Below are 26,944 nucleotides of genomic sequence, written 5' to 3' on the forward strand. Positions count from 1 at the left end.
TCTACAAGTCAAAGGTTCCCTGGAATACTCTATTCAGGGATCTTTATTGACTGACTGTAGAACTGCTAATCATCTCTAACCGAAATCTTCAAAGAGTGAGTCTCTCATGAACTCAATTTCTCATCTCTTAAAGTAGCACAAACATTTCCCTACCACCCTAAAGTAAACAAAACACTACTAAAGAAGATCTATCCTGCCATTGTTTGAATGATTTTTAAACAACATATAGTTTGCTATGCTGAATAAGCTCCTCCGTAAATCAATCTAGACAAATTCAGTGACAGTTCTCAAAAAAAAAATCAAAAAACCCTAAAATATCTACATGTGCAACAACAAAATTAAGTTCCATTTCCATGAGAAATGTTGTCTCATGCTCCAAAGGTGTCCAAATATTTATTTCTTTTACATTTAAAAACAATGCTAAACTTAGAAATAATTATCTATAAGTAGAATATTCCAAACATAAATTAGGGAAAAGCATCATCATTATGACTCCATTGCCCTGGTTAACTTTGGCCTTCACTTCCATAATCAATTTAATAGTCCAGTAATATTTGCCCAGTGATATATAGATTATACTCCCTTAAATGCTTCAGAGTGTTTCATCAATGATCAAATTTCCTTACTAAAGATTCCTTCACTGCAATACCCTTCTTAATCAGCAAACTTTAGGCAATCTCAAAATTATGAAACATTAAAAAATGAAAAGACTCACAGTACTACAAAATAAGTTTAAAGTTTTTAAATTCAATTCAGTCAGATTTCAGGGTAAAAATTACAGAAGGAAGCAGTGTATCTGCTAACTGTGAGAACAAGCTTTACAAAATAGAACATGTAAGAAACAAAACTACCTCCCAAAGGTAAACAATGGGATGGGAAACAAGACAACAAATAAAAAGACACAACACTTTCCTCAGTAAGTTACTTAGTTAAAAAAACTAAATCTTAAAGCAATTTACAGCCATCTAGGCTGGGGGGGGGGGACAAATTTATAAACCATAGTACATCAAGTTAGGGGAATTCAGTCAAGGAACAAGCTAAATCCAACATACTCTCAAAAGCTTGGTGACAATACTAAATTTAAGAACAAAATAGTAACTGCTGTTCTACAAAGAATGACTCTCATTTATCAAAAAAGATTAGATTATATTCTGCAAACTCAAATCAGGCATGCGATTACTACATTTTAGATAAATTTCCGTCAAAACTAGTTTAAGTTTAAAAGGTTTAATTTCATTAACTGAAAATGTTCACTTATCCAAACACTTAATTTCTTTATTCTACTAGATTTCAACAAACATTTATTAAAAGCCCATGCTATTATATACTATGCACTGGAAAAATAAGCATTACTGCATTTTAATTCCTCATTCAGTTTCCTCTTCCAAATATTACAAAGATTTAGCCTGACAAATCTTTATTGATAAAGTGTTCTCATGAGGGAAATTTTAAGACAATACAACAACAGAATCTGGGAAATGGCATCAATCAGGCTTTCAAGATGAGCAACAGGAAAGTACTTTCTGAAAATTTTAGTACTTGTTATATATTGTTCTTCCTCAAGTTCACTGTGACCTACAATCACTTCACTGTGTACTAAAACTACCTAAAATACTATAATAGACATATTTCTAGTTCTTACTTCTGATAGAGAAAAAGGAACATGGCAAGAAAAAGAATAGTGAACACAATGTTCAGTACACTGTTCACATTAGAATTGTGAAAACTAGAGAGATTTATAAATTCTTTTGAAATTCTGGGGCTAGATAACAATATTAATCATATATTAATATATATGTATAAATATATTACTTACATATACAGAAACTTGGTTTTTGTGAATAAGTTACAGATAGGTAAACTCAAGTATAAAGGCTTACACAATATCACATAAGCTAACAAATTTTAAAACTGAAATCAAATTAGTTGCCAAAAGTAAAGTTGCTATATTTCTCAGTCCATAACTCACTTATTCAGCAACTATAATTCTCCAGGAACCTAATGGAAACATTTTAGGAAAGAACCATAAAAATAATCTCCAAGAAGCCAAAAGAGAGCTCACAAAATTCATGAATTTTACCAAGAAAGGAGATCTTCACACAATTCCTACATACTTTTACTTTATACTTATTTCTAACAACTTGATTACTTGTTTTCCTAGACCATAACAGATTAGAAGCAATAATTTAAAGGAAATAATATAAAGTTGTCAAGAAATCAAAAGATCTAATAATCTATACCTATTTAGTACAGAACACCAAAGAAAATTGATATTCCTATATATTACATACTTAATATCCATAATTCATAGCATCAAGAAATCATATATATATATGAAATATACATACACACACACACACACACAAAATTTCATAGCAATAGCTTCACAACTCTGTCATGTATTTAGTACAAGAATATCACCACTGTTCAGAAGAGAAAACAGAGGTCCATAAAAGGTTAAGTGACTCAGGATAAACAAAGAACACAGGGATAAGTTTCAGTCCTCTTAATTCCATGTCTGTTGAATTGCAAGATCAGCCTTAGATAAAAAGCAATTGCCAGCTGGATGCAAGGGAAGCATATATGAAAAAGCTATTTCAGAGATGTAACAAACAAGTTTTGGAAGAGTTTAAAGGTAATACTAACAAAAACTTAGTGAATGTTAAGTGCCACTGATTGAAAAAAATGAAGTCAAAAGGAACAGATTTGACGAAAAGAATCTGCATAATTATTTTACAATTTTTCAAAGTGCTTCCATATATGTCTACCTACCACTCTACTGGTGAGTCCAATTCTAATTAGACTGCACCCCTAGACACCCTTCATTTTATTCTTCTTCAGTCATCTTTCTATGACTCACATACCCTCAACACAACTCCAACTACTTTTCAGTTATAGATCCATAATCAAATCAATATCAGCACTGCTTTTAAAGAAGGTAGGTCAATCCCCATCCCCACCTTCCCCAATGATCCCAGTGACTTTCCAAAATACCCTCCTTCAGACACCACTCCCTTTCAAAGGAAAGCTCTCACTTTTGAAGGTAAGCTTGGGGTAGATAGCTGCAGTGGAGAGAACCCTGGAGTCAGGAGGACATAAGCTCCAATTTAGCCTCAGACACTTAATATTACTAGCTATGTGACCTTGGGGAAGTTCTTTAATCCTATTGCCCAAGTAAGTTCCTTGAGGGCAGGTACCATGTCACTTTTGTATAGTATATCAAATTCTTAGTACAGAATGAACACCTAATAAATGCATATTCATTCACTCATTTTTAATAATTTCACCCAAAATCATAGATTCTAAGAGTTGGAAAGCGCCTGAAAAGTCAGCAAATCAAAGCCATACCTGAAAAAAGTTTTACAGTCTAAAACTATTCCCAGAAAATGAGCAATCAACCTTTACATGAAGTCTTCTAGAGAACCCATTAACTCCATATATCAGCCCATTCTGAATAGCTGTTAGTTTTTCCTTACAACAACCCAAAGTCTTCCACTCTGCAACTTAAGACACATACTGCATTTCTAGTACCACTTTTAAGAGTCAAGCAGAATAAATCTAAAGCTTCTTTCACAATGAAAGCCTTCAAAAAAATTGAACAGTTATCCTGTTTCCCCCTAATTCTTTTCTTTTTCAAGCTAAAATGTTCTATGTTCCTTCAAATGATTGTCACGTGGGCATGTTTGGTTGCCCTCCTTTGGGTAACTATAAACTTTGTCAAAATGTGAAGTCCAACTAATGCATTATTTAGTTTTGTTTTGTTTTTTGCAAGGTAATGGGGTTAAGTGGCTTGCCCAAGGCCACACAGTTAGGTAATTATTAAGCATCTGAAGCCGGATTTGAACTCAGGTACTCCTGACTCCAGGGCCAGTGCTCTATCCACTGCGCCACCTAGCCACCCCCAACTAATACATTACTGATGGAGTTGTGAACTGATCCAACTTTTCTAGAGAGCAATTTGGAATTACTTCCAAAGGTCAATGAAACTGTGCATTCCCTTTGATCCAGCAATGCCACTACTGGGTCTATACCCTGAAGAGATCTTGAAAAAGGGTAAAAATATCACTTTTACAAAAACAAAGCAGCTCTGTTTGTAATGTCAAAGAACTAGAAATTGAAGGGATGTCCATGAACTGGGAATGGCTAAATAAGTTACGGTATATGTATGTGATGGAACACTACTGTTTTATAAGAAATCAGGAGGGATGGGATTTTAGAAAAGCCTGGAAAGACTTGCTTAAACTGATGCTGACTAAGATGAGCAGAACCAGAAGAACACTGTACACCTTAACAACAACATGGAGGTGATGATCTCAACCTTTATGGACTTGCTCACTCCATCAGTGCAATAAGCAGGGACAATTTTAGGGGATCTGTAATAGAGAGTATCATCTGTATACAGACAAAGAACCATGGAGTTTAAACAAAGACCAAAGATTATTATCTTCAATTTTTAAAAAGTCATCTTGTATATTATATAATTTTACTATTTCTAATATTTTCTTTCTTCCTTAAAGATATGTTTTCTCAATACATTCAATTTTGATATATGCATATCATGGAAACAAATTTAAGGGCTACCAGACTGTCTTCTGTTGCAGAGATGAGGGAAGGGGGAAAATTCTAAAATTCAAAACCCTAGCAAAAAATGATTGGTATAAACTACTGTTGTATATAATTGGAAAACAAATAAAATATTTATATAAAAAATGCAGGGTCCAGAACATAATTTTCCAGATGTGGCAGAGTATAATTAGACTATCAATTCCTTACTGAGTATTATGTCTTTCTAATGCAGTCTAATATCACATTCACTTTTTTTAGCTATAATTTTACACTGTTGACTTATAATAAGTTTCATACAACTAAATGGGAGGAAGTATGGTAGAAAAAAAAGAGAGCAGAACTTTTAGTCAAAAGATCTGATCTGAAATTTCAAAACTACTGTTTGATCCTGCAAATTATTTAAACTCTTTGGATCTAAATTTTGTTATCTATAAAATGAGGGGGTTAAACTAGATGAGCTCTGAGAGCTTGTTCATCTCTTTCTGCATTTATGTTTATGTAATTCTAGGTCAACTACATCTTTTTCTGGTTAATTCCTTCCTCTCTTATGTTTGGCGAAGGTTTTTGCTTTTTGTTTTATAACCCAAGTATAAGACTTTATATTTTCTAACATTTTATGTTATTCAATTTGAACTTACATTCTATCTTAAGTCTTTCTGAATCAAAACCCTTCTCAAAAATGTTAGTCACACCTCTTGGTTCTGTGAGATATGTAATTTTAGTAAGTATGCCATTTATGCCTTTATCCAAGCCACTGATAGAAATGGTAAACATCACCAGGTCAAATACAGCTCCTTGGAGAAACTCTACAAAATAACTTCTAGATCCCTCCAAGGGGGGGGGGGGGGTGGCACCAAGGTAAGAAGGAAGTTAACTTTCAAAAAAACTCAATGCACATCTTTTTTTATTATCTATGTCACATCTCTCCATCTTATGTAGAAGAATCATATGAAAAACTATGTTAAATGATTTGTTAAAATTATAGTAAATTTGGGGCAGTTAGGTGGCACAATGGATAGAGCACCCGCCCTGAAGTCTGGAGGACCTGAGTTCAAATCTAATCTCAGACACTTAATAATTGCTTAGCTGTGTGACCTTGGGCATGTCACTTAATCCCACTGCCTTAAATAAATTTAAAAAATTTTAAAAATTGTAGTAAATTTCTTAGCATTCCCTTGATTCAACAATTTACCCTATCAACAAAAAGGATGAAATTAGTCTAACATGACAGTTCTTGACAAAGCCATACTAAGCTCTTTGTGATAATTACTTTCTTTTCTAGAGTTTTATTGGTCATTCCCATAAGAATATATTCTAAATAGGGGGCAGTTAGGTGGTACACTGATAGAACACTGGCCCTGGAGTCAAGTCAGGAGGACCTGGATTCAAATCCATATCAGACATTAAATAATTGCCTAGCTGTGTGACCTTGAGCAAGTCACTTAAACCCCATTACCTTAAATAAAATAAAATTTTAAAAAACCAAGAATATATTCTAGATAAATAGAACCAGAAAAACCATCTATACCAGTGGTACTCAAAGACCAAGAATAAAAGTCAAGCTCACTGGCTTTTTGTTAATAAATTTCAGTCTCTTCAAGCTTTTGGAAAATCAAGACATTTGCTTGCCTCTGGTTCTCTAACGACTCTATCATACTCCCATGATTTTTCAAAAATCACTGAAAGTAGTTCAAAATCACATTTTCCAAAATTCTTTCAGTCTGTGGAAATGCAGGTCTAGCCATCTGAATTCATAAAGGATAGCTAGATGTTCTCTTATCTGATTACCTATATGAATAATTATAATCTATGTTATTTTTGTTCTGCCCTTTCCAATCCAAAGATTATTTTCCCTGGCAGAAAAAATAGAAGCAAAATAAGTTACATAGTTTTGTTATCTCACCAGTGAACCAAGCCTGATTCTGACCTTCTTTTCTATCAAATACAATGAAATTATTAAGTAATTTTAATAATGATGTTAAAAATTCCTCATAATTTCATATCTAGTATAGACTTAATTTTTTATCTAGCAACTACATAAAAGCTATACAAATATTTTTCTTCAAAAACTTAAGAAATAATGCTTCAAGAAATATTCAAAATAAGTGTGATTTATGTATATATAGAGAGAGTCAAAAAGTATTATCTTAAAATTAATGAAATAAACCAATCTGAGAGTTTAAAATTATTAAAAAATTATCTTTAAAATCTCTATTTTTATAAATATCTTAGTTGTATAAAACCTGGCAAAGATTTCAATATAATTTTTCCAAAAGGGGTTATCCTCTTTTCTTTATTTACACTCTCTCACTTAGTGATTGTATTAGCTCCCCTGGGTTCAATTATCAACTCTATATAGATGATGCCCTAGGGTCCTAGTCTTGCATCATCACCCACCTAATGGCCACTTTCAAATAGATATCTTTTAGGCATATGAAACATATATCCAAAACAGATCACCTTTCCCCCTTAAAGCTACCTCTTCTTGTTAATTTTCCCATTTCTAAGAAGGGTACCATCAATATCTTCCAGTCTAGTAATGCTATAGGTCTAACAACCTCAGAGTCATTCCGGATTCTTCATTCTCTTCCACTCCTATAAATCTATCTTGACAATCCTATCTCCTATCCATTTTCTTCTGACTATTCCTATGAGCACAACCCCAGTTCAAGGTCTCATCATCTTTTATGTGGACCTTTGGAATATCCACCAATTATAACCATTGGTCTCCCTGACTCTCCCCCATCCAATCCATCTCCCATACAAACAGCCAAACTGATATGCCTGAAGCACTGATTTCCTGCTTAAAACTGAAACTGCTCTCGAGTAACAGACAGGCTTCACTCTTTGGCATTCCAAATCTGAATCCAATATATCTTTCCAACATCAGTATGATATTACACCTCTTTAGGACCTACACATTCTTGTCAAACTAAACAATGTGCTGATCTTTATCCACAACATCCTACCTTCATACCTTTGCTTAATCTGTTTTCCCCACCTCACCCCCTAGCAAATGCCTTGAGTTCACTACCTCTCATCCTTACCTCAATTCTAAAGATTCCTTCAGAGTTCAGTTCAAGAGCTACCATCTCCTCCTAAGGCTTTTCATGATCCTCCTAGTTTATAGAACTAGATTTAGATCCTGAAAAGAGTACCAAGGTTAAGTCACTCATTTTACAGATGAGTAAACTGAGGTCAAGAAAGATTAAGTGATTTGTCCAGGGTCACACAACTACTAAGTATTTCAGTATTTGTACAAATATTTGTTAACTCCAAGCCTGGTACTCTGTCCACAGCTCTACCTAGGTAGTCAAAAGCTTGTGCACACCCCCTGAAATTAATCTGTATTTACTTTGGATATATTTCACATTTACTTACAGTGAATATTAATCAGGGGTCTTTTTAAAAATTATTTTGTTAAGTGCATTTCAATATACTTGGTTTAGTTATTTTAAACATTTAAAACCATTACTCTAAGAAGGCGTCCATATCCTCACAAAGCAAAAAAAAAAGTTAAGAACAGTTGATTTAACAGCAAATGTTGTTTATCCCTGGAAAATTCAGGTGCCTTAAGAAAAAATCTATTTCATTTCTGATTTTGCTACATGGTGGGTACCTAATCATTTTGTGTACTAGCTCTCTCTCCCATTTGAAGGCAAGAAAAGGTAAGTAACAAGGATACAAGCATGAAAAATGAACCAAATTCAAATCCTGACACATAATGGGTACTCAAAAATTACTTGATTAATAAATATTTTTGAATGCACAAAAGGATGAATGAATAGAATATGGAGTTGCTGTATAGAATTTATGAAAAGACAGTACTGACAAAAATGTAAATACAGAGAAAGATCTTTTCAATAAAATACTCAAGAGAAATTTGAGACTTGTTGAAATTAATGATCTTTTAAAATCTGGATATAAAATTTTACTCTTCATATTATATTCAGAACTATAATTCCTCCTAACTCAACAGTGAACATAGGGCTATAGTTCTTTCAGAATCTTAACCATTTCATAAATAAATGTATTAAGTACATAATATATGGCTAGGTGGCACAGTGGATAAACCACTGGGCCTGGATTTATAAGTAGATTTGAATTAAAATTTGGCTTTAAGACGAGCATTAGCTGTGTGACCTTGGGCAAGTCATTTAGCCTCTTTCCCTCAGTTTTCTCATATGTAAAATGGAAATGACAATAGCATCTACCTCCCAGGACTGTTGGAAAGATCAAATGAGAAAATAATTTTTAAGTATCTAGCACAGTGTCTGACTTAGAATAAACACTATATAAAAGTTCGCTATTATTTCTTTTTTAGTTTTCAAAGCACAATTTTCTTCTACAGAGAAGTAATTTGATGACTGAATCACAAATAACAATGGATCACAAATCACAAATTCAAAAATCTGATGATTTACAAATGCAAGTTAATCCTCCAAAAAGAGAATGGTGAGAAAGGCAGAGTACTGAAAGATGGATCAAATTTATTTGGGGGGGGGGGGGGGGCAAGGAATTTCTAGCAAATTTCCAGGACATTCATAGGAATATCATTTGCTAAAAATATGAAAATAAAATTCCAATAAAAGTCATTGTGGAATTTATCATATGTGGCTGATTAACAAGGACAAAGAATTTACTATGAGTTACTGGTTACTGGAAATATTATAATCTTCTTTCTTATAAAAACTGAAAATATTCAACATAGGAGAAACAAATAACTAACCAAAGAACTGGTATTGGCTGTCATTAGCCAATCTATAGAAGTTCAAGGAAATGGAGATGCAAAAGGGAGAACAGTTCAGAAAAGGACATATAAAAGGAAAAGAAGAAGGAAGGGAAAATATATAAAGATATCAAACAGGAGATGGAAAGAGAATTATGGAAACTGACAAGGAAGAAAGAGATGAAAGACAATGAAGAAGACTATAGCTTGACAACTTTATACTTTTCTTCAGTTATATATATAATGAGAAGGCAGGCTGTGGCATTTGGATCACTAAGTGCCGAAGAAGGTGTTGGGAGAAGAAATAGAAGGGAAAACTGGAAGAGAAAAGAAAAAATTTCATCTTTCTGGATAAATAATCAATGTGGATGACAAGAGGAATGGTACCCAGACTTGATCAATAACTTCTCTTCCTTCTGATTAAATCCAGTCAAAAAAAATCTCAGATGTCCCACCTATATCCACAAGGTGCTTCCATTCTCTCTCTCTCTCTCTCTCTCTCTCTCTCTCTCTCTCTCTCTCTCTCTCTCTCTCTCTCTCTCTGTCTGTCTCTGTCTTTGTTTCGCTCTCAGAAAATCCCTTGCAAAATAATTACATGGCAAAACTTTGAAGACCTTTGCCTTAAGCTGTTTCTTACCTTAGCAGGAGAACGCTGTTTCCGTTTCTTCTTTTTCTGTAAGTCTACAGGCTCTCGAATCTGCTTTTTGTCTCGCTTTTGTTGTTCAGCTACATCAGTAAAAGTAATTTCCTGTTTTACACTTATCTGTTTTAGGAGGAAAAAAGCCATTTTTAGAAAAGAATTAAACATTCAATGTGACAAAAGTCAACTCCTTGCATGTTTATTTTTTGAGGGAGATATGATAACTAGTGACTGTTCTGCAAATGTTCCCATTTGTATATGCTAATTAGCTAGTTAAGTATTAAAGGACTGAAGGACATCAAGGAAACAAGGATCAAGAGTACTTATCTTGCTGGAGCAATTGAGAGAAAAAGGCAAGGTGGAATCTAGATGCCCCATGAATAGGGAGAAAGGAATACTAAGAAAAAAGAATCAAAATGATAAGTTAGTGAGTAAAAGCTAGAAGTAGTCTAATAATTACTGAAATCTGGAGAAATAGATCTATGGTACCCTTCTTCCTCAGAAAAAATAATTTTGAAATTCCCAGTTATTTAACAATATACTTGCTCCTCTAATGAGATAACTTTCCTAGCATCCATTAGAGTCAACTGGAAGTCAGCTTATCCAGCTTAGAAGATATAGAAAACTTTAAAAGAGTCTTAATTCTTCCCTCTTAACTATATGACCTATTGGCGAAAATTTTCCCTTTCTATATTAAGACAACTTTCAACAGATTTCCCTCATTTTTCTGGTCTCACTTGAAGACCTGCCAGAGGAAAACTAAACTAGGTTCAATGATAAAAGAAAAGAAAGGGAAAGTTACCAGTGATAATAGAATTCTCCTAAAAAATGAAACAATTATTTTCAGTTGTTGCAATAAATGATACTGTAGCTGGAGCATGGGGGTGGGGGTGGGGGAGCAAAGTTAAGTCAAGAACAAGCATTATAAGGATACAATAAACTCTTCTTCCCAGAAACAAATATAATCTGCTAGCCATATGGAAAAAGAGCATTTAAAAACAGGTTGACCACAGAATAGCAAAAGTCACTAAAAGCTATGACCTTTGGTCCCTTTCAGTACTAATATAAAGACCTCTTCAGAGACAGTTTATAAAAGTGATGTTCCCTGGAGAGGAAGAAGAAGGAAATTATTAAATCTTAGATGGTGTGGAAATTTGACACTACCTACAGGAAGAAATATGGTGAATGCTAAGAAAAGTTTTGTTTTTCAGGATTCTGGCAATAGGAAAATAACTTACCAAAACTGGAAACTCAGAAATTTTTGTGTTTGAGAACAAGAATTATTGGGGCTTGGCTAAGTGAAAGAAACTAATGTAGTACTCCTCTCTGATTAAAACATTAAAGATATTCATGGTTAAGGAATCTGAACTTAACACCTACCTTGGGTCTAAGGTATCCTGTTTTTTACTCATTCATTTCTCTTTGCTCTTAACTCTATGGACTTTTCTCTACATGCCACAATGGCCTCTTCACCCTGAATGTACACTCTGCCTCTTCAGTCCCTTCCTCTAATTGGTTGGTTCTACATAGAAGCTCCATTTTAAGGAAAAGGCCCAGGCCAGTTATGTTCACTGCTTCTTTCTTCACAAAGCAACCCTAATTCTGTACTTTTTTCTCCACCGTGCCACCAACACGGTGCTTTCTCCTCCCCCAAACCAATCTGCTTTTCAGCTCCCTTTTCCATGATGCATTCCCCATTAGAATGAATGCTGGTTCTTAATGGGAGGAGGGATTATCTTTCTTTCTTTTCCAGAGTTTAGCATAGTACAGGGCACATTTTAAGCTCTTAATATAATGCCTTATTGACTTCACTATTAGGGGACTCCAAATAAACAGGAATGAAATTCTGAATCTATCTCAAATTGTTACAGATTCTATAGCTTGTTTTTCCGGCAAGGAGAGAAGCTTTCCTAGTGGTCTCTAAATTGTGGTGAGATCAAAGATATGTGTGTGTGTGTGTGTGTGTGTGTGTGTGTGTGATTATTATTGTTGCTTATATTTGTTTTGATTGTTGTGTTCATGAAGTTTTTTGCCTCTATGTGAGAACCAAAATGTCTTTATAATTATAAATATTTATGTTTATATTTACAAATGTACAGTTATTGCTCACTGATCTAAAGGGAAATGAGCTGAGTTGGCCCCAATCTATTTTGATGACCCCACATTAGCTTTATTTATCACTGCTTCTCTTGCTAAATGTTCATGGCAATAGGTCTCTATGGGCATTATATGCCTTTAAATATATGGTGACCAAAGATTTGTTTTGCTAATAGCACAGCATTTAACAGTCCCCTGAAGTCGTTTTTCAGGATAACATAATGGAACATTTTGTCACCTACTGGTGATATTCGGGATAGAATGTAACATTTTTGCAAGTCGTGCATTTCTCTGGATTAAATTAAGAGGTTCTGAGGAACCACCCCTCCCTCTCTTTTCAACAGTTCTAAGAGAATCTCTTGTAGTTAAACTGTCCATATTTTGTGCAGCAACAAATAGCTATCTTAAAATGAATCAACATGGTATCTCTCCTTGAATATATGCTCCTTTTAAGAGATTAAATGACTACTGAGTCAAAGGAGATTCTCTTCCTTGCAGTACATAGTTTATAGCATACTACTAAAGAATTGGGTGGGGTTGGGTGAGAGAGAAGTGATGACGTAAGGTATAGAGACAATGGAAAGAGAAAGAATCAGTTAGTCACTGAAAATAGATCCAATCAAGGATAAACAGGAGGAAAAAAATAAACATACTTATAGAACTAAACCTGATGAAAAAAGTGTAAAAGCAGAATGATCTCCTGGTCAGAATATTTAGGGGTACCCAGCTCATAAATACATAAAGTAACTAAATTGAAAAAACTCTTTCAAGTCAAACGGCCTTGAACATCACCAGAAGCCCTTGAGACTAATCTAGGAATTTCTGTGAGCTAATGATCATAAATTATAAAATCAACAAACTTTTAAAACAATATGTACAAATGTTAGGTGCCAGGACAAGTAACTGATGATAAATTCAAGAGTGTCAAGAACAATAAAGCTCAGATTAAGTTGAGGTTGGGATGAATGCTAAAGAGAACAAAAAGATGTCCTGTTTTGCTTTGATAAATTAATTTGGAAATAAGATGATGATAAAAAAAAGCTGGAACTACTAGGACTAATTGCCCTGGTCAAGCCAAATTTAACTTACTATATTCAGTTTTGGACAAAACACTTTAGGAAAGTGGAACAGATCCAGAAAAGAATAGTCAAGATGGAGACAGGAGAGTATATTGTACAAAATCTAGTTAATTACCGGGAAATAGTCATGAAATATTAAAATATAAATAAATACTAAAATTTTAAAAACATACAATCTCCATAACATCCTAAATTGAGAAGGATCTAAAAATCCAAATCAAATCTGAGACATTTTTAGACAAAGGCAAAACTGAGAGTAAACTCCATTCCTAAAACAAAGTATGCAAAATGATAATGCAGATTCTATGTAAATGTACATAGCCAATTCATTTCATAGACTTCTTATAAAGCTTCATCAATAACATTTTCATAATACACTTATGTGTTACCATTTCATTTATGAATTCAAGGGAGAGAGAAAAAACTGAAGTTCAGTGAATTTATTCAACCATGATTTACTGCAATCTAAACAAAGGATATAGCAAGGATACATATGCAAGTGTAACAGTACCCTGGGTCCCCTTTGGCCAAATTTGAGCAGGCATTACCAAAGACCTAAGATCCAGACAGTTATTTCAGGCTCTGCAATCCACCTTCCACCCCTTGGTGAATTATTTATTTGTATTCAAAAGTAAACAACTCTTATGTAAATAGGGAATGAAAACCTTAAATGCTTTACAAATGTGCTTGTGTTAGGAACTAGGATAGAATACATGCCTAAGTGGCTCCAATTTCTCTATCAGTCTCTTTAGCTGATTCTATGGCATTATTCATCTGTCCCCTACCCCATCCCCACACATAGCCAAAGAAAGAGTCAAATTTGGCAGCATTAATATTGTTCTAGTGATATAATGATCTCTGCTGCAACTCAATTTCTCTAGTATGTAAAGAAGATGAATGTCAGCAAGTTATTCAAACAGTATTTGTATGTTTATGCTTCACACCAGAGACTATGAAGCTTAAACTTCAGATATTACTATCAGCCACTTGTAATGAGCAGTCAGGTCCAACTAACCAAAATTTAGTATGTAGTAATGAGTACATTACTACATTTGAGCTAAACCATGAAGAATAATATGAGTCTAAGAAGCAGAAACAGGAACTATAAATCATAAACTAAAGAATAGTTTTGTGTGTGCTTCTGAAAGTAACTTTCTTTCAGATATGCCTATGAATATGGGGGGAAGTCATTATGATAATTTTTACTGCACACTTTTTAATACAATGAAAGCAAAAAACATGAAAGTATGAACGGTATCTCCAACTATTATGTCAACAACTGCACAGCTGATAAAAAAATGATAAAGGCATATTTATGTACAAAAGAATATTTCTGAATGTCCCAACAGTATTCTCACATATAAATGATACCTTCTTATTTGCACTTATGAGTTCTCTTCTCTATCTAAAGTAGAGTACAACCTCAAGCACTATTCTTAGTAAAAATTTATATTCAGAGACTAGAATAGTATTAATTAATTATGGGGTATGCAAATATTGAAAAATTGGTATAGCACAGTATAAAGAAGACTAGACTGCAAGTCAACAAACCTAGACTCGATTCCTTCTTGCTATATATGACCTTTCATAAGTCATATTCATATCCATAACTTCATCTTTCTCATATTTAAAATACCATAATAAATTCATGAAATTTAGGGATGGAAAAGGCTTTAGAAAATTCCTTTTCCAAATCACTCATCAATAAGATAAATTAAAGTCACAAAGATAGATAACATGAATATAATTTTAAATATGTTCATTCTATGACAATCTTCATTCCCTATACACCGTAATCAAGTCCTTTCAACTCCTTGAAATATCTATTCAATCTATCTTTCTCTCTGCATTCCCTATACTTATACAGCTGGTCTTCCAAACTCAAGTACATGAATTTACATTTATTTCTATTAAGTTATTACTTGCTAGTAGGTTCACTTCGGGCAGTCATTGCTATTAACTCATTCCTTCCCACTTCAAGTCTTCTATCACCCAAGAATTCAGTCAAGAAGCATTAAGTTCTTACTATGAGCCAGGAACTATGCTGAGCTCTGGAGATAAAAAGAATGGTAAAAAAAATAAAACTAAATAATAAACTAAAAATATAACCAATTCCTTCTTTCAAAGTACTCATGGTCCAATGGGAGAAGACAACATGAAAGCAACTATATAAAAACAAGCCATATACAGAATAAACTGGAATAGAAAGGAGGTACCAGAATTAAGGGGAATTGGGAAAAGCTTCCTGAAGGTGAGATTTTAGCTGGTACTTGAAGAAAGTCAGGGCAAGAGGGAAAAAAAGGAACATATTTAAGAGATGCTGCAAAGATAAAAAAAAAAAACCAAGCTATCATAACTGATTGACTATGGTGGGGGGAGGTAAGAGAAGGGAAGAAGGGTGTGAGAAAGTAAAAAGGTCAAGAATGACACCTAGATTGTAAGACTGAGTGACTAAAGAGATGCTGTTTCCTTCAATAGTAATAGTAAAGTCAGGAAAAAAGAAGAGTTTGGGGAATGCTAACAAGTTATTTTTAAATTGTTAAACAGAGCAATGCCAAAGACAGATTCCTAGAGCACTCCATTAGACATCTTTCTCATCATATTGTCATCATATTAGTCTGGCCAGTAAGGTAAATCTGCACCCACCTAACTATACTATATTAGCTGGGTCTCTCTTCCTTTTAGCATCTAAAACCGTTTCCTTTCTTTAGGCCACTCACTGCCTCCAAAATCTGAACACTAGTGCCCAATTAATCTTATTAAAATATTACTTTTATCATAATATTGTCCTACTTAGAAACCTCCACTAGGATAGTCACAGAAATACAGAAATTTAGAGCTAGAGACAGATTACCTCTTAATTTTACATGTGAGGAAACTGAAAATCAAGTCTAAAGACTCTTTTCTTGGCACTCAAAACCTGATAATAACTCTAGCCTCACCCAGTCTTTCCAGTATCATTTCACATTATTCTCTGACTGGTAAACTACAATCAACTGCATTAGTCTATTCACTGGCCCCATTCCTAATATTCTATGCTCATTCCACAGCCTCTGAATTACTTTCCTCTCATCTCCATCTATATATCACAATTTCCAGGGTCAATTTCATTCATTCAACCCTGCACAATGGGATGAACAGGAAAATAAATGAGAGAAAAAGAGCAAAGCTACTCAACATATATTTTACTTCTACTTATACAGTCTTGCCCCTCATATTCTACTTCTACAATGAACAGTCTTCAGGCTGAGATAGACACAAACAGTTAATAAGAAACTAAAATCCAAAATACAGGAAGGTCCTGAGAGCACCTAGATGACCCCAATGAATTCTATTTAGATGGATTAATTATATCCAGCTAAATTGAAAAAAAAATGCAATGTAAATGCTGAACTGCACCTAGTGATCTCTGCTGGTCCTGGTGCTCTAAAAGGGGAAAGGTAGATATTTCAAACTATATAATAATCAAAATCACACCTATTTTCATTTCAAAGGGAAGAAGTGATTATTGGAACTCAACATTCATTAAGAATTTAGAAGGTTAAATTCCTTTTTTAGATAGAATTTTTAGACCGCAATATCAAGGGAAAGCCCAAACCATCACTTAAATTACAGGATTTCAGCAGGGCACTTGATTACTTAAGTTTCCTGAGACTTAACACAAGGAGATGCAAACTGAATCATTAGATGTTCTGTAATGACTAACTTTTCAGAATACCAATTAATAATGTGAACCTGGAGGGAAGTTTCTAATAGAACTCTCTAGAGATCTGTCTTTAGTATTGGTCTGTTCAATGTTTAAAACAATGTCTGGAAGTGATGAGTGAACTATGAGTTAGTGAGTCAGTTAATCAAATGTAATTTAATAGAAATAAATGTAAAGGCCTAATGCTTGGGTTCACAAAACCAACTGTAGAAGTAAAGCAGAGATGTTTTAGCTAGAAAGCAATCCATGTGAAAAAGATATGGAATATTTACTGGATTACAAGCTCGATGTAAGTAGGAGGGCTATGTCACACCCTAAAAAGCTAATGCAATGTTATGCAGCATTAATAATTTTAATTAATTAATAATTTTCTCAACTGAAAAAAAGGAGAAGACTAAAATAACTGTTTATTCTCTAATATATGACTCTACGGAACAGTCTTCCCCTTCAGGAGCTTACAAGTCTTTTCTAATCATTGCAGTCTCTTAAGTATTTCATTTTTCTAAATTCCAAAAAGATCTATTGTCGTGTACTATTTTCTGACATTTACTCTTAACAATAAAATTCAGGTATGTTTAAGCTTTACAGTATACTTTCCTCAAAATAAAAAAAAGACTCCAGGAGAGAGCTTAACTGACTATACTTTGATGTTTGTTTGTTGTGTTTTTTTTTAAAGAAAAGGTAAGTAGCAAGGGATGTACATAAATATAGGTTTACCAACTATTTTACCTAATCCAGTAAGTGCTATCATGTGAGCTAAGCATACTGGTGCGGTATTAAACTGACTTTTTGACATGTCAAACAGTCTCTTTCTAATACACAAGTCCCCTAGCAAATGAACAAAGTTATAATAAGAACAACAATTTTTGCCTTGGCTTATAGAAAATTAAGGCAAAACTTTTAATTGAATGTTCCCTGACCTGAATTTAAAAAGAGATCTAAACGTATTATACCAGAGTACATGTTTTTAAACATAATAGAACAAAAACCCCTAAAACTGATCTTCAGGTCTTTTACTACCTTTCCAACTTTATCTCCCATAAATTTATTTATGAAAAGTTGTCTCCACTAGTCAAACTATTCTAAGTCCTTGAATCTGCTATGCACAATTCTACCTTTGGAAATAAGAAGTTTATAGCCTAAGGTGGGAGTCAATAAATTTAGTATCATGCTGGTAACTAGGTATAAATATGTATAGGTAACAGATAAGGCTGGCAGAAACAAGGCAAAGCTGAAAACAAAAAGTGGGAAGCCATGGAAGCAGACCAGGCTTGGGGAAATGCCTAAAAACCAGCTAGTGAAAAAAAAAAAGGTTGAAATCAGGAGTTAGAAAGAGTCAGGAATGAGAAAGTATACAGGAATTACTGGTTATGTCAAAGTAATGGTAAGAAATGAGAAAATTAGTAAAGGGGGTGGTGCTGATGGGAGAGACAAAAAAAATTGCTGCAGGAAGTCTCTTTTCCAACTGAAAAAAGGATCATTTTGCAGGTGAGTCACATTTGAAAGATAGGTGGACTGACCTTGCTAGATTGAGAAGTGAAGAGTCAGAGATAAGAGTAGAATCTAACATCTGATTATATTTGTCTCCTAAAAGCAAAGGTTAGATTCCTCCCATTGCCCAAATGAGATATAAATGAGATATAATCTTATCGTTGCTAGTTGTTTCAGGACTGTAACATGTCCCTCATATTCTTCCCCAAATTAGCTTCCCTTTCCAAGTATCCTATTCATATTAGTAGTTATACTGATCTTCAATCCTCCAAAGTAGAAACCTTGGAATTATTGTTAACGCATCACTTTTCTTCATTCCCTGTTATATAGTTTCACCTTCTTTTCTGATGCCTCTCTAAAGTCAGGGCCTTCCTCTATTTTTCACCACTATCAACCATAGTCCAGGTTCTTATTATTGGATTTATGAAAAAAAGAACCCTTAAAAATCACTCAAAGAATCTTAAGAGATGGGACCTGTGAGGGATATTAAAGAGAAACTGAATCCCACTGCAGTGACTTTCTCAAGGTCCCATTAAGTTAAATCATGCCAAGATTTGAACCCATGTGTTATGACTACAGATCCATTACTCCTTATGTTATAACACACTATCCTTAGCAACTAATAGAAGATTTCCATAACAGAACTTCCTTATTGGTCCTAACTTCAATTTTTCTCCACCATAATTTATTCTATATTCTGTCAGTCAAATCTAAAATATCAATATCATATTGTCACTCTCCATTCCCATGTAAGAACTTACAAAGTTCTCTTTCACTAACCAAATCAATTCTGAACTTCTAAACTTGTTTTTATAAGAACTGGCATTTACTCCTTCAGTTTCTCATCTCCTTGACAAGATCTTGCTGTTACTACACCCTCCTATCAAAACCTGAATACTCCTTGGTTTCCTCATCTAATCTTTCATCATTCCTGCCCCCTCAAAACAAAAAGCATTTTTCTTCCATCCAAGGATACGGCTCCACCAATGCTCTAGATCCCAGTCCTTAACTTCTTGTGGACTTAATACTTATATGAAGCTTACTCATTGGAAATTTATACAGTAGTAGTAGTAGTAGTAGTAGTAGTAGTAGTAGTAGTAGTAGTAGTAGTAATAATAATAATAATAATAATAATAATAATAATAGTAGTACGATTAATAATAATTCTGCTACACATCTCTTCATATTTATGTTTTAGATTCACAGCTATATAGTAAATTCTAGAAGACACAGTCTACCTGGCAAAGAATTGGAAATTGAAAGTATGTCCATCAATTGAAGAATGGCTAAACAAATTGTGGTATATGTATGTGATGAAACACTAATGTTCTATTAGAAATCAAGAGGGATGGAATTTCAGAAAAACTTGGAAAGACTGGCATGAATTGATGCTGAGTGAGATGGGCAGAACCAGAACAACATTGTACACTTTAGCAAACCTGAAGGATTTTGTCACTTCAGTGCAATAATCAGGGACAATTCTGGAGGATCTGTGATGAAGAATACCATCAGTATCCACAGAAAGAACCATGGAGTTTGAATGCAGATCAAAGTTTATTATCTTCAATTTTTAAGAAAGTTGTCGGGGAGGAGTCAAGATGGCAATAATGAAGGAAGCATTTCCTGGAAACTACTTCCCCAAAAAACTCCAAAAGCCATCAAATTATGACTCTAGGCAAAATTTAGGGGGGGGGGGGAACCCACAGAAAGACTGAGTGAAACAATTTCCCAGTCCAAGATAACTTAGAAGTTCCATGGGAAAGGTGTGTTTCACTAAGACTGGGGGTTGGAAAAAAGCCACTGCAGTGCAGCACAGCCCAGGGATCATTGGGAAACAGTTTGGAGGGGCAGTGAGAGAACTCTGCTGCACCAGAGTGAGTGTGGAGTGAGGAGCTGTGGTGAGTACCTGCAGCAGGAATCAGGGAAGCCAGCCTGCACCTCCAGAGCACAGCCTACAGACAGTAAGGGGGTCAGGAGAGATCGAAGAACTCTCTCTGCTCTCCCTGAGGACAGACTCTGCTGTTTTCCCACACTCAGATTCAGGTTTCAGTTTGGGTTTTCATACTAAGATAACCAAGTAGGGACCCTCCTCACAGCTCTGGGGCAGAGGGGAACGCATGTGGTCATCTACATAGCAAAGCACAAGCAAGAGAGCATAAGACCTTGGGGGGGGGGGGGTGTTCCAAAAAATCCTCAAAGCCTTGGAAGTGAAGTAAATTAGTCTTAGGCTGAGGAAATGAGCAAACAAAAGAAAAAGAAGAATCTGACCATAGAAAATTACTTTGGTCCCATGGAAGATTCAGAAAATGACAAATTCGAAGCTTCTCTATCCAAAGCCTCTAAGAGAAATAGAAAATAGGTTCAGGCTATGGATGAGCTCAAAAAAGACTTTTGAAAAGCAATTAAGGGAGGTGGAGGAAAAATGAGATGCAGATAAATGATGAAAACCAAATCAGCAGCTTGGTGAAAGAAATACAAAAAATACTGAAGAAAGTAATATGTTAAAAACCAGTTTAGGCCTAATAGAAAAAGCAAAACAAAAGGCAAATGAGGAGAATGCCTTAAAAAGTAGAATTGGCTAGCTGGAAAAGGAGATAAACAAGTTCTCTGAAGAAAATAACTCCTTCAAATGCAGAATGGAACTAAAGGAAGCTGATGACTTTGCAAGAAATCAGGAAGAAATAAAACTTCCAAAAAAATCAAAAATTAGAAGAAAATGTGAAATATTTCATTGGGAAAAACAACTGACCTCAAAAACAGATCCAGAGAAACAATTTAAAAATTATTGGCTACCTGAAAGTCATGACCAGGAAAAAAAGCCTAGACTTCATTTTTCAAGAAATAATACAGCAAAACTGCCCTAAAAGATTCTAGAAAGAGAGGGTAAAAAAGAAATTGAGGGAATTCACCGGTCACCTCCTGACAGAGATCACAAAAGAAAAACTTCCTGGAATATTATAGCCAAATTCCAAAACAGAAATAAACAATTCAACTACCATGGCTCTATAGTCAGAATTACACAGGATCTGGCAGCATCTACATTAAGACCTCATAGGAATTGGAAGATGATGATATTCTGAAAGGCAAAAAGTTCTTGGTTTACCAAGAATCAACTACCCAGCAAAACTGAACATCCTCTTTCAGGGGAAAAGATGGACTTTCGATGAAAACAGGGGACTTTCAGACTTTCCTACTGAAACAACCAGAGCTGAACAGAAAGTCTGATATTCAAGTACAGGACTCTGGTGAACCATAGAGGGGGTGGAGAAGAAGGACTAACTATAAGGAACTTAATGGTGTTGAACTGTTTGTATTCTTGCATGGGAAGAAGATATTGCTAACTCATGAACTTTATCATTTATAAGAGCTGTTAGAAGGAGCATATAGACAGGGCACAAGAAGGAACTGAATATAATGGTATAATATAGTAAGAAAATGGAGTCAATGGGTGATAAAGGAAAATACTGGGAGGAAGAGAAAGGAGAGGAAGGGGCTAAGATATATCACATGATCACGAGTCAAGAAAAAGCTTTTTGAATGGAGTGGGATGGGGAGAGGAGAGGGGGAATGAGTGAGCCTTCATTTTCATCAGAAATGGCCCAAAGAGGAAATAACATACACACTTAATAGGATATAGAAATCTATCTTACCCTAGAGAAAAATGAGAAGAAAGGAATGGGATAAGGGGGAATAGGGGGAAGAAAAGGGGGAATGGGTGATAGAAGAGAGGGAAGATTGTGGGAAAGATACAACACACCTTTGGACAGGGACAGGACAAAAGGAGAGAGAAAACAGAATAAAAGAAAGTGGGGGAGGAATAAGGTGGAAGGAAATACAGCTAGTAATAGCAACTGTGGGAAAAATATTGAAGCAATTTCTCTGGTGGACTTCTGATAAAGAAGGCAACTCACCCCAGAGACAGAGTCAATGGAATCTGAACACAGACTAAAGTACATTTTTTTTCTCCCTCACTATTCTTGAGTTTTCTCATCTTCTTGGAGAGGGAGGAGAGTTTATGTTTACTCTTACAACAAGATTATTGTAATAATATAAAATAAACCAAAAAAGAAAGATGACTTTCATTTTTTTAAAAGTTGTCTATAACATTTTCTTTCTTCCTTAAGGATATATTTTTTCTTTCAACACATTCAGTATTGATCTAAGCAAATCATGGAAACAATGTTAAAGACTATCAGATTGCCTTCTGATGGGGGGAAGGGAGAGGGGAAAAAATCGCAAAATTCAAAATCTTGCAAAAAAATGATTGGAAGAAACTATTATTTACATATATATATAAAATTGTAAAACAAATAAAATGTTCATAAAAAAAAGACAGTCCACCTCTGAAACCTCTTTACACCCACAGTAAATGATAGAGAGAAGGCACTCTTTGTTCATTGATGATGATAATGTTAACTGGAAAGTATTATTACCATGGTATAAAGGGATACTATGTTAGTTGCCCATTTAGAAACCTAGATATCATATTTGATTCCTGTCTTTCTTTCACATCTATATCCAAGCTACCAATAAGTCTTGCCAAATCTTGGTGTCTACTACAATCCTGAGTTTCAAGTGGAACTCCTTAGTCACATTCATTTGTAAAAGGCTGACCTATAGTTTCATTGGTTTCGATAACTACCCAGGAAGACAGCTCTACCAATCTGCAACTTTAGAGAACTCCTGATGGTATTGAGAGTGATTTCCAAGGGATCCAACACCTCATGCTTGCCAGAGGCAGGACTTGAACTGAGATCTTCCTGGCTTCAAGGATAGCTATGACATAATGCGTCTTGAGAACATTTATAATAATAGTAAATAAGACCAGTCTCAACACTGATTCCTAAGTACCCTAATGTTTTCAGTTTGTTGTCTAGAAAAGTGTTCATTTATCACTACCCTGAGACATTCAGGTTTTCCAGATAGAAGAACGTGTTAGGCTATGTGAGTTAGTGAAAACAAAAAAAAAAAAAAAATATATAAAAACTCTATATTAAAGATTAGGAAATGTATTTAGAGAAAATAATTTAAATGATATTTAATGAATAACATGAAAAGAACCTGGGATCATGGTCCAGACTGTGTACCCAATAACAAACTTTAGCTCAATATCTTGTTGCAGTCAAAAAGAAAGAAAAAATGCTTTCACAGTATTCATCAGGAAAGCTATAGGAAATAAAATAGATAATTCTCATCTGAAACCTTTGAAGTAAATATCTGGCAAACAAACAATTAAGCCCTTACTATGTGTCTGGCACTGACTGTGCTAAGCATTGGGGATACAAAGACAAAGGAGTTCACAGTCTAATGAAGACGACAGCATGCAGACAATCCTGTACAAGCTATAGACAGGATGAACAGAGGATAGTCTCAACAGGAAAGCACTAAAATTAAGAAGAAATGAAGAAGGTGGGGCTTTAGCAGAGAAATATGAAGGAAGTCAGAAGTCAGAAGGAAAAAGGGCAAGATATTTCTAGGCATGGGTGATAAACCCATGCTTAGAATCTTAAGATGAGAGTATAACATGAAGATCAATAATGAAGTCAATGTCACTGGACCACACATTATATGGAGAAAAACAAGGTACAAAAAGACTAGAACACTTGGAATGGGCCAGGAGTACAGTTTACTCTGTTGTACTTTGGAAAGAAAAAATACGGCTTTATAATATAGAAAGAGGAAAAGAAAGAAAATGAATGGATATATCCAAAATGTGTCCTTTAAGACATGATTGTTCTATGTAAAATACAAAAGTTGAGAGATCACAGGACCATGAATATAGAGAAGGAAAGGATGTTCAAGGTAAATTAGCTCAACCTCATCATTCAGATAGTACAAAAAACAAATACATAATTTAGATGGGCTGAACAAAAGATTAGTTCATCAAATTACAGTACTTCAAAATCAAAGGCATCCTGTGAAGTTGAAAGAAATTTAAAGAAATTTAAGACAAAAAAATTATGATTTTATACAACTGCTAGTAAATTTATAGCAACCATTATCTCCAAAAGGTAGTTTAAGCTAGATATATGCACACACATACATGTACACACAACATACACAGTAGTTAAAACTGAACTTAATTAATATAAGTTAAAACTCATCCTAGATATCATCTAGTCCTAGAGTTGTAACCTCCCCTTTGGTTCACAGACCTCTCTGGCAATCCAGTAAGACTTTGGATACCTCAGAATAATGCTTTTAGAAGCATAGAATTGCAGAGAAAGTCAATTATATTGAAAAAAAGATTCCTATTGAAATAAAATTCCTATCCAAATTCAGAAATTCCTTGAAGTCTAGAAACAAATTCTTTGAAGTTCTATGGTTCCCAGGTTAACAAACACGATCTAAAAAGGCCATCCACATCCAGAAATGTCTGAGTGCAAACTAAAGCATACTATTTTCACTTTTTAAAATGTATTTTTTTCTTTTTCATGGTTGTTTCCCTTTTATACTGATTCTTTCACAACTTGACTAATATGAAAATGTTTAAAATAATTGTACATGAATAACCTCCATCAAATTACTTGCTATTTTGAAAAGGAGGAAGGAAAGGCAGAAGGAAGAAAAATGGGGAACTATAAAAAATGAATGTTGAAAACTAGCTTTACATATAATTGGAAAAAATTAAAATACAAAGAAAAAAGAAAAAAAGAACCTACTCTAGCCCAACATCTTTTATTTTACAGAATTTATGTTCCCATCCTAGAATTCAAAGTCAGGTCTTCTGACTAAAATCACTACTCTATTTCCACTCTACCTTCCTCTACTCACACTTCCTATTATAGCACATGTAAATTCTTTTTTTTAAGGTTTTTGAAAGGTAAATGGGGTTAAGTGACTTGCCCAAGACCACACAGCTAGGTAATTATTAAGTGTCTTGAGGCCGGATTTGAACTCAGGTACTCCTGACTCCAGGGCTGGTGCTCTATCTACTGCACCACCTAGCCACCCCCAGCCATAATGGATTAATATAAACTGGGATCCCTGGAACTAATTCCTTAATTTTCATAAAGTCAGCTTTAGGAAGAATAGCTATCTTACAAACATTTTCATTCCTCTATTAGAGGAATAGAGTGGGGAGGAATAAAGTGGAGGGAAATACAGCTAGTAACAGCAACTGTGGAAAAAATATTGAAGCAACTTCTCTGGTGGAATTCTGATCAAGAAGGCAACTCACCCAAGAGATGGAGCCATTGGAATCTGAACACTGACTGAAGTACATTTTTTATTGTAAGAGTAGACATAACCTCCCTCTCCTCCCACAAAAATAGAAAAACCTCATGAAAAATAAGGTGAGAAAAAAGGAAAAAAATTGGACTGGTATTAAATCACACTGGCTAGACAACTAGTTAAACCTTGAATGGCAATTATATTCTTTTTTATTTTTATTTTTAGGTTTTTGCAAGGCAAATGGGGTTAAGTGGTTTGCCCAAGGCCACACAGCTAAGTAATTATTAAGTGTCTGAGACCAGATATGAACCCAGGTACTCCTGACTCCAGGGCTGGTGCTTTATCCACTGCACCACCTAGCCACCCCACGATTATATTCTTAAGGACAGCATAATTAAACCATTCTCAGGCTTCATTTTTAAAGCTATATAGAGAAGGTGGATGGCTATTCTCTGAGGTACTCTTCATTTTGATCTTCACAGAAGACTGCCCCAATGAGCAATTCAAAGAAACTATTTTGACAACTCAGTTTACTTGCAAAGTCTTCATTCAATCTGAATGTAATTACCATATGTAATGAATGGTAAGACAGAAAAACTGTTCTAAATCCAATTGAGTCAAAACATAACTCTTATGAGGCATGTTGTAGGCTATAAAATAATGTACCAAGGGCAGTTCAGTGGCACAGCAGGCAAAGCACTGGCCTTGGGAGTCTGGAAGACAGGAGTTCAAATCCAGCCTCAGACATTTGGCCCTTACTACTTGTGTGACCTTGGGTAAATATCACTTAACCCTGATTGCCTTGCATTCAGGGCATCTCCAGTCATCCTAATTCATAGCTAATCACTGGACTCACTGGACCCAGATGGCTCCAAAGGAGAAAAAGAGGCTGGTGACTTAGCCCATCATCCCCTCACTCAACTCTGATTCATGTGCTTGTCTTGGCATCACCTCCCTGATATTGTGGTCATTTTCAAAAATGAAGGACAAACATTAAAATAATGTATTTATATATTTTTATTTATATGGACCCATGAGTCCCTTGTGCTATGTGTTTAATCACACTCTTTAATAAAGGGAGCATAGGATAGATTTTTGGTGCCTTCTTGTCATTAGGACATTAACTTTTACCAACCAATTCAGATACAACATGCTTATATTTTATTAGTCCATCCCAGAATATGAATTATTAATACCCATGACAGAACACATATGTCCTACTGTCCACTTTCATTAAATCCCAGTTTAGCATTTGACAGACATATAGAATATTGGAAATCATCTAACTGTACCTCTTTAATATTCTACATATTCTACAGCATATAGAGACAAGACACAGGAGAGAGCTGAATATGTAAATTTAATACATTATATAAAGATGGAGCCAGTGGGTGAAAAAGGAATGTACTGGGAGAAAGGGAAATAAGGCAGAATGGGCTAAAATGTTTCATATAAGAGTCAAG

General features: G+C 34.6%; 1 protein-coding gene across 3 annotated transcripts in view; it reads right to left on the bottom strand.

Annotated features, from left to right (window-relative positions):
- Nucleotides 1–26,944, bottom strand: part of ZNF148 (zinc finger protein 148) — a 151,827-nt gene that overhangs the window by 58,365 nt on the left and 66,518 nt on the right. For all 3 annotated transcript variants that reach the window (XM_074214701.1, XM_074214699.1, XM_074214700.1), the window contains one exon: nt 9,933–10,058. In XM_074214701.1, the coding sequence (XP_074070802.1) occupies nt 9,933–10,058 (126 nt within the window). The remainder of the gene's footprint in view (nt 1–9,932; nt 10,059–26,944) is intronic.

This window comes from Macrotis lagotis, chromosome 1, assembly GCF_037893015.1.
Source record: "Macrotis lagotis isolate mMagLag1 chromosome 1, bilby.v1.9.chrom.fasta, whole genome shotgun sequence".
Taxonomy (NCBI): domain Eukaryota; kingdom Metazoa; phylum Chordata; class Mammalia; order Peramelemorphia; family Peramelidae; genus Macrotis; species Macrotis lagotis.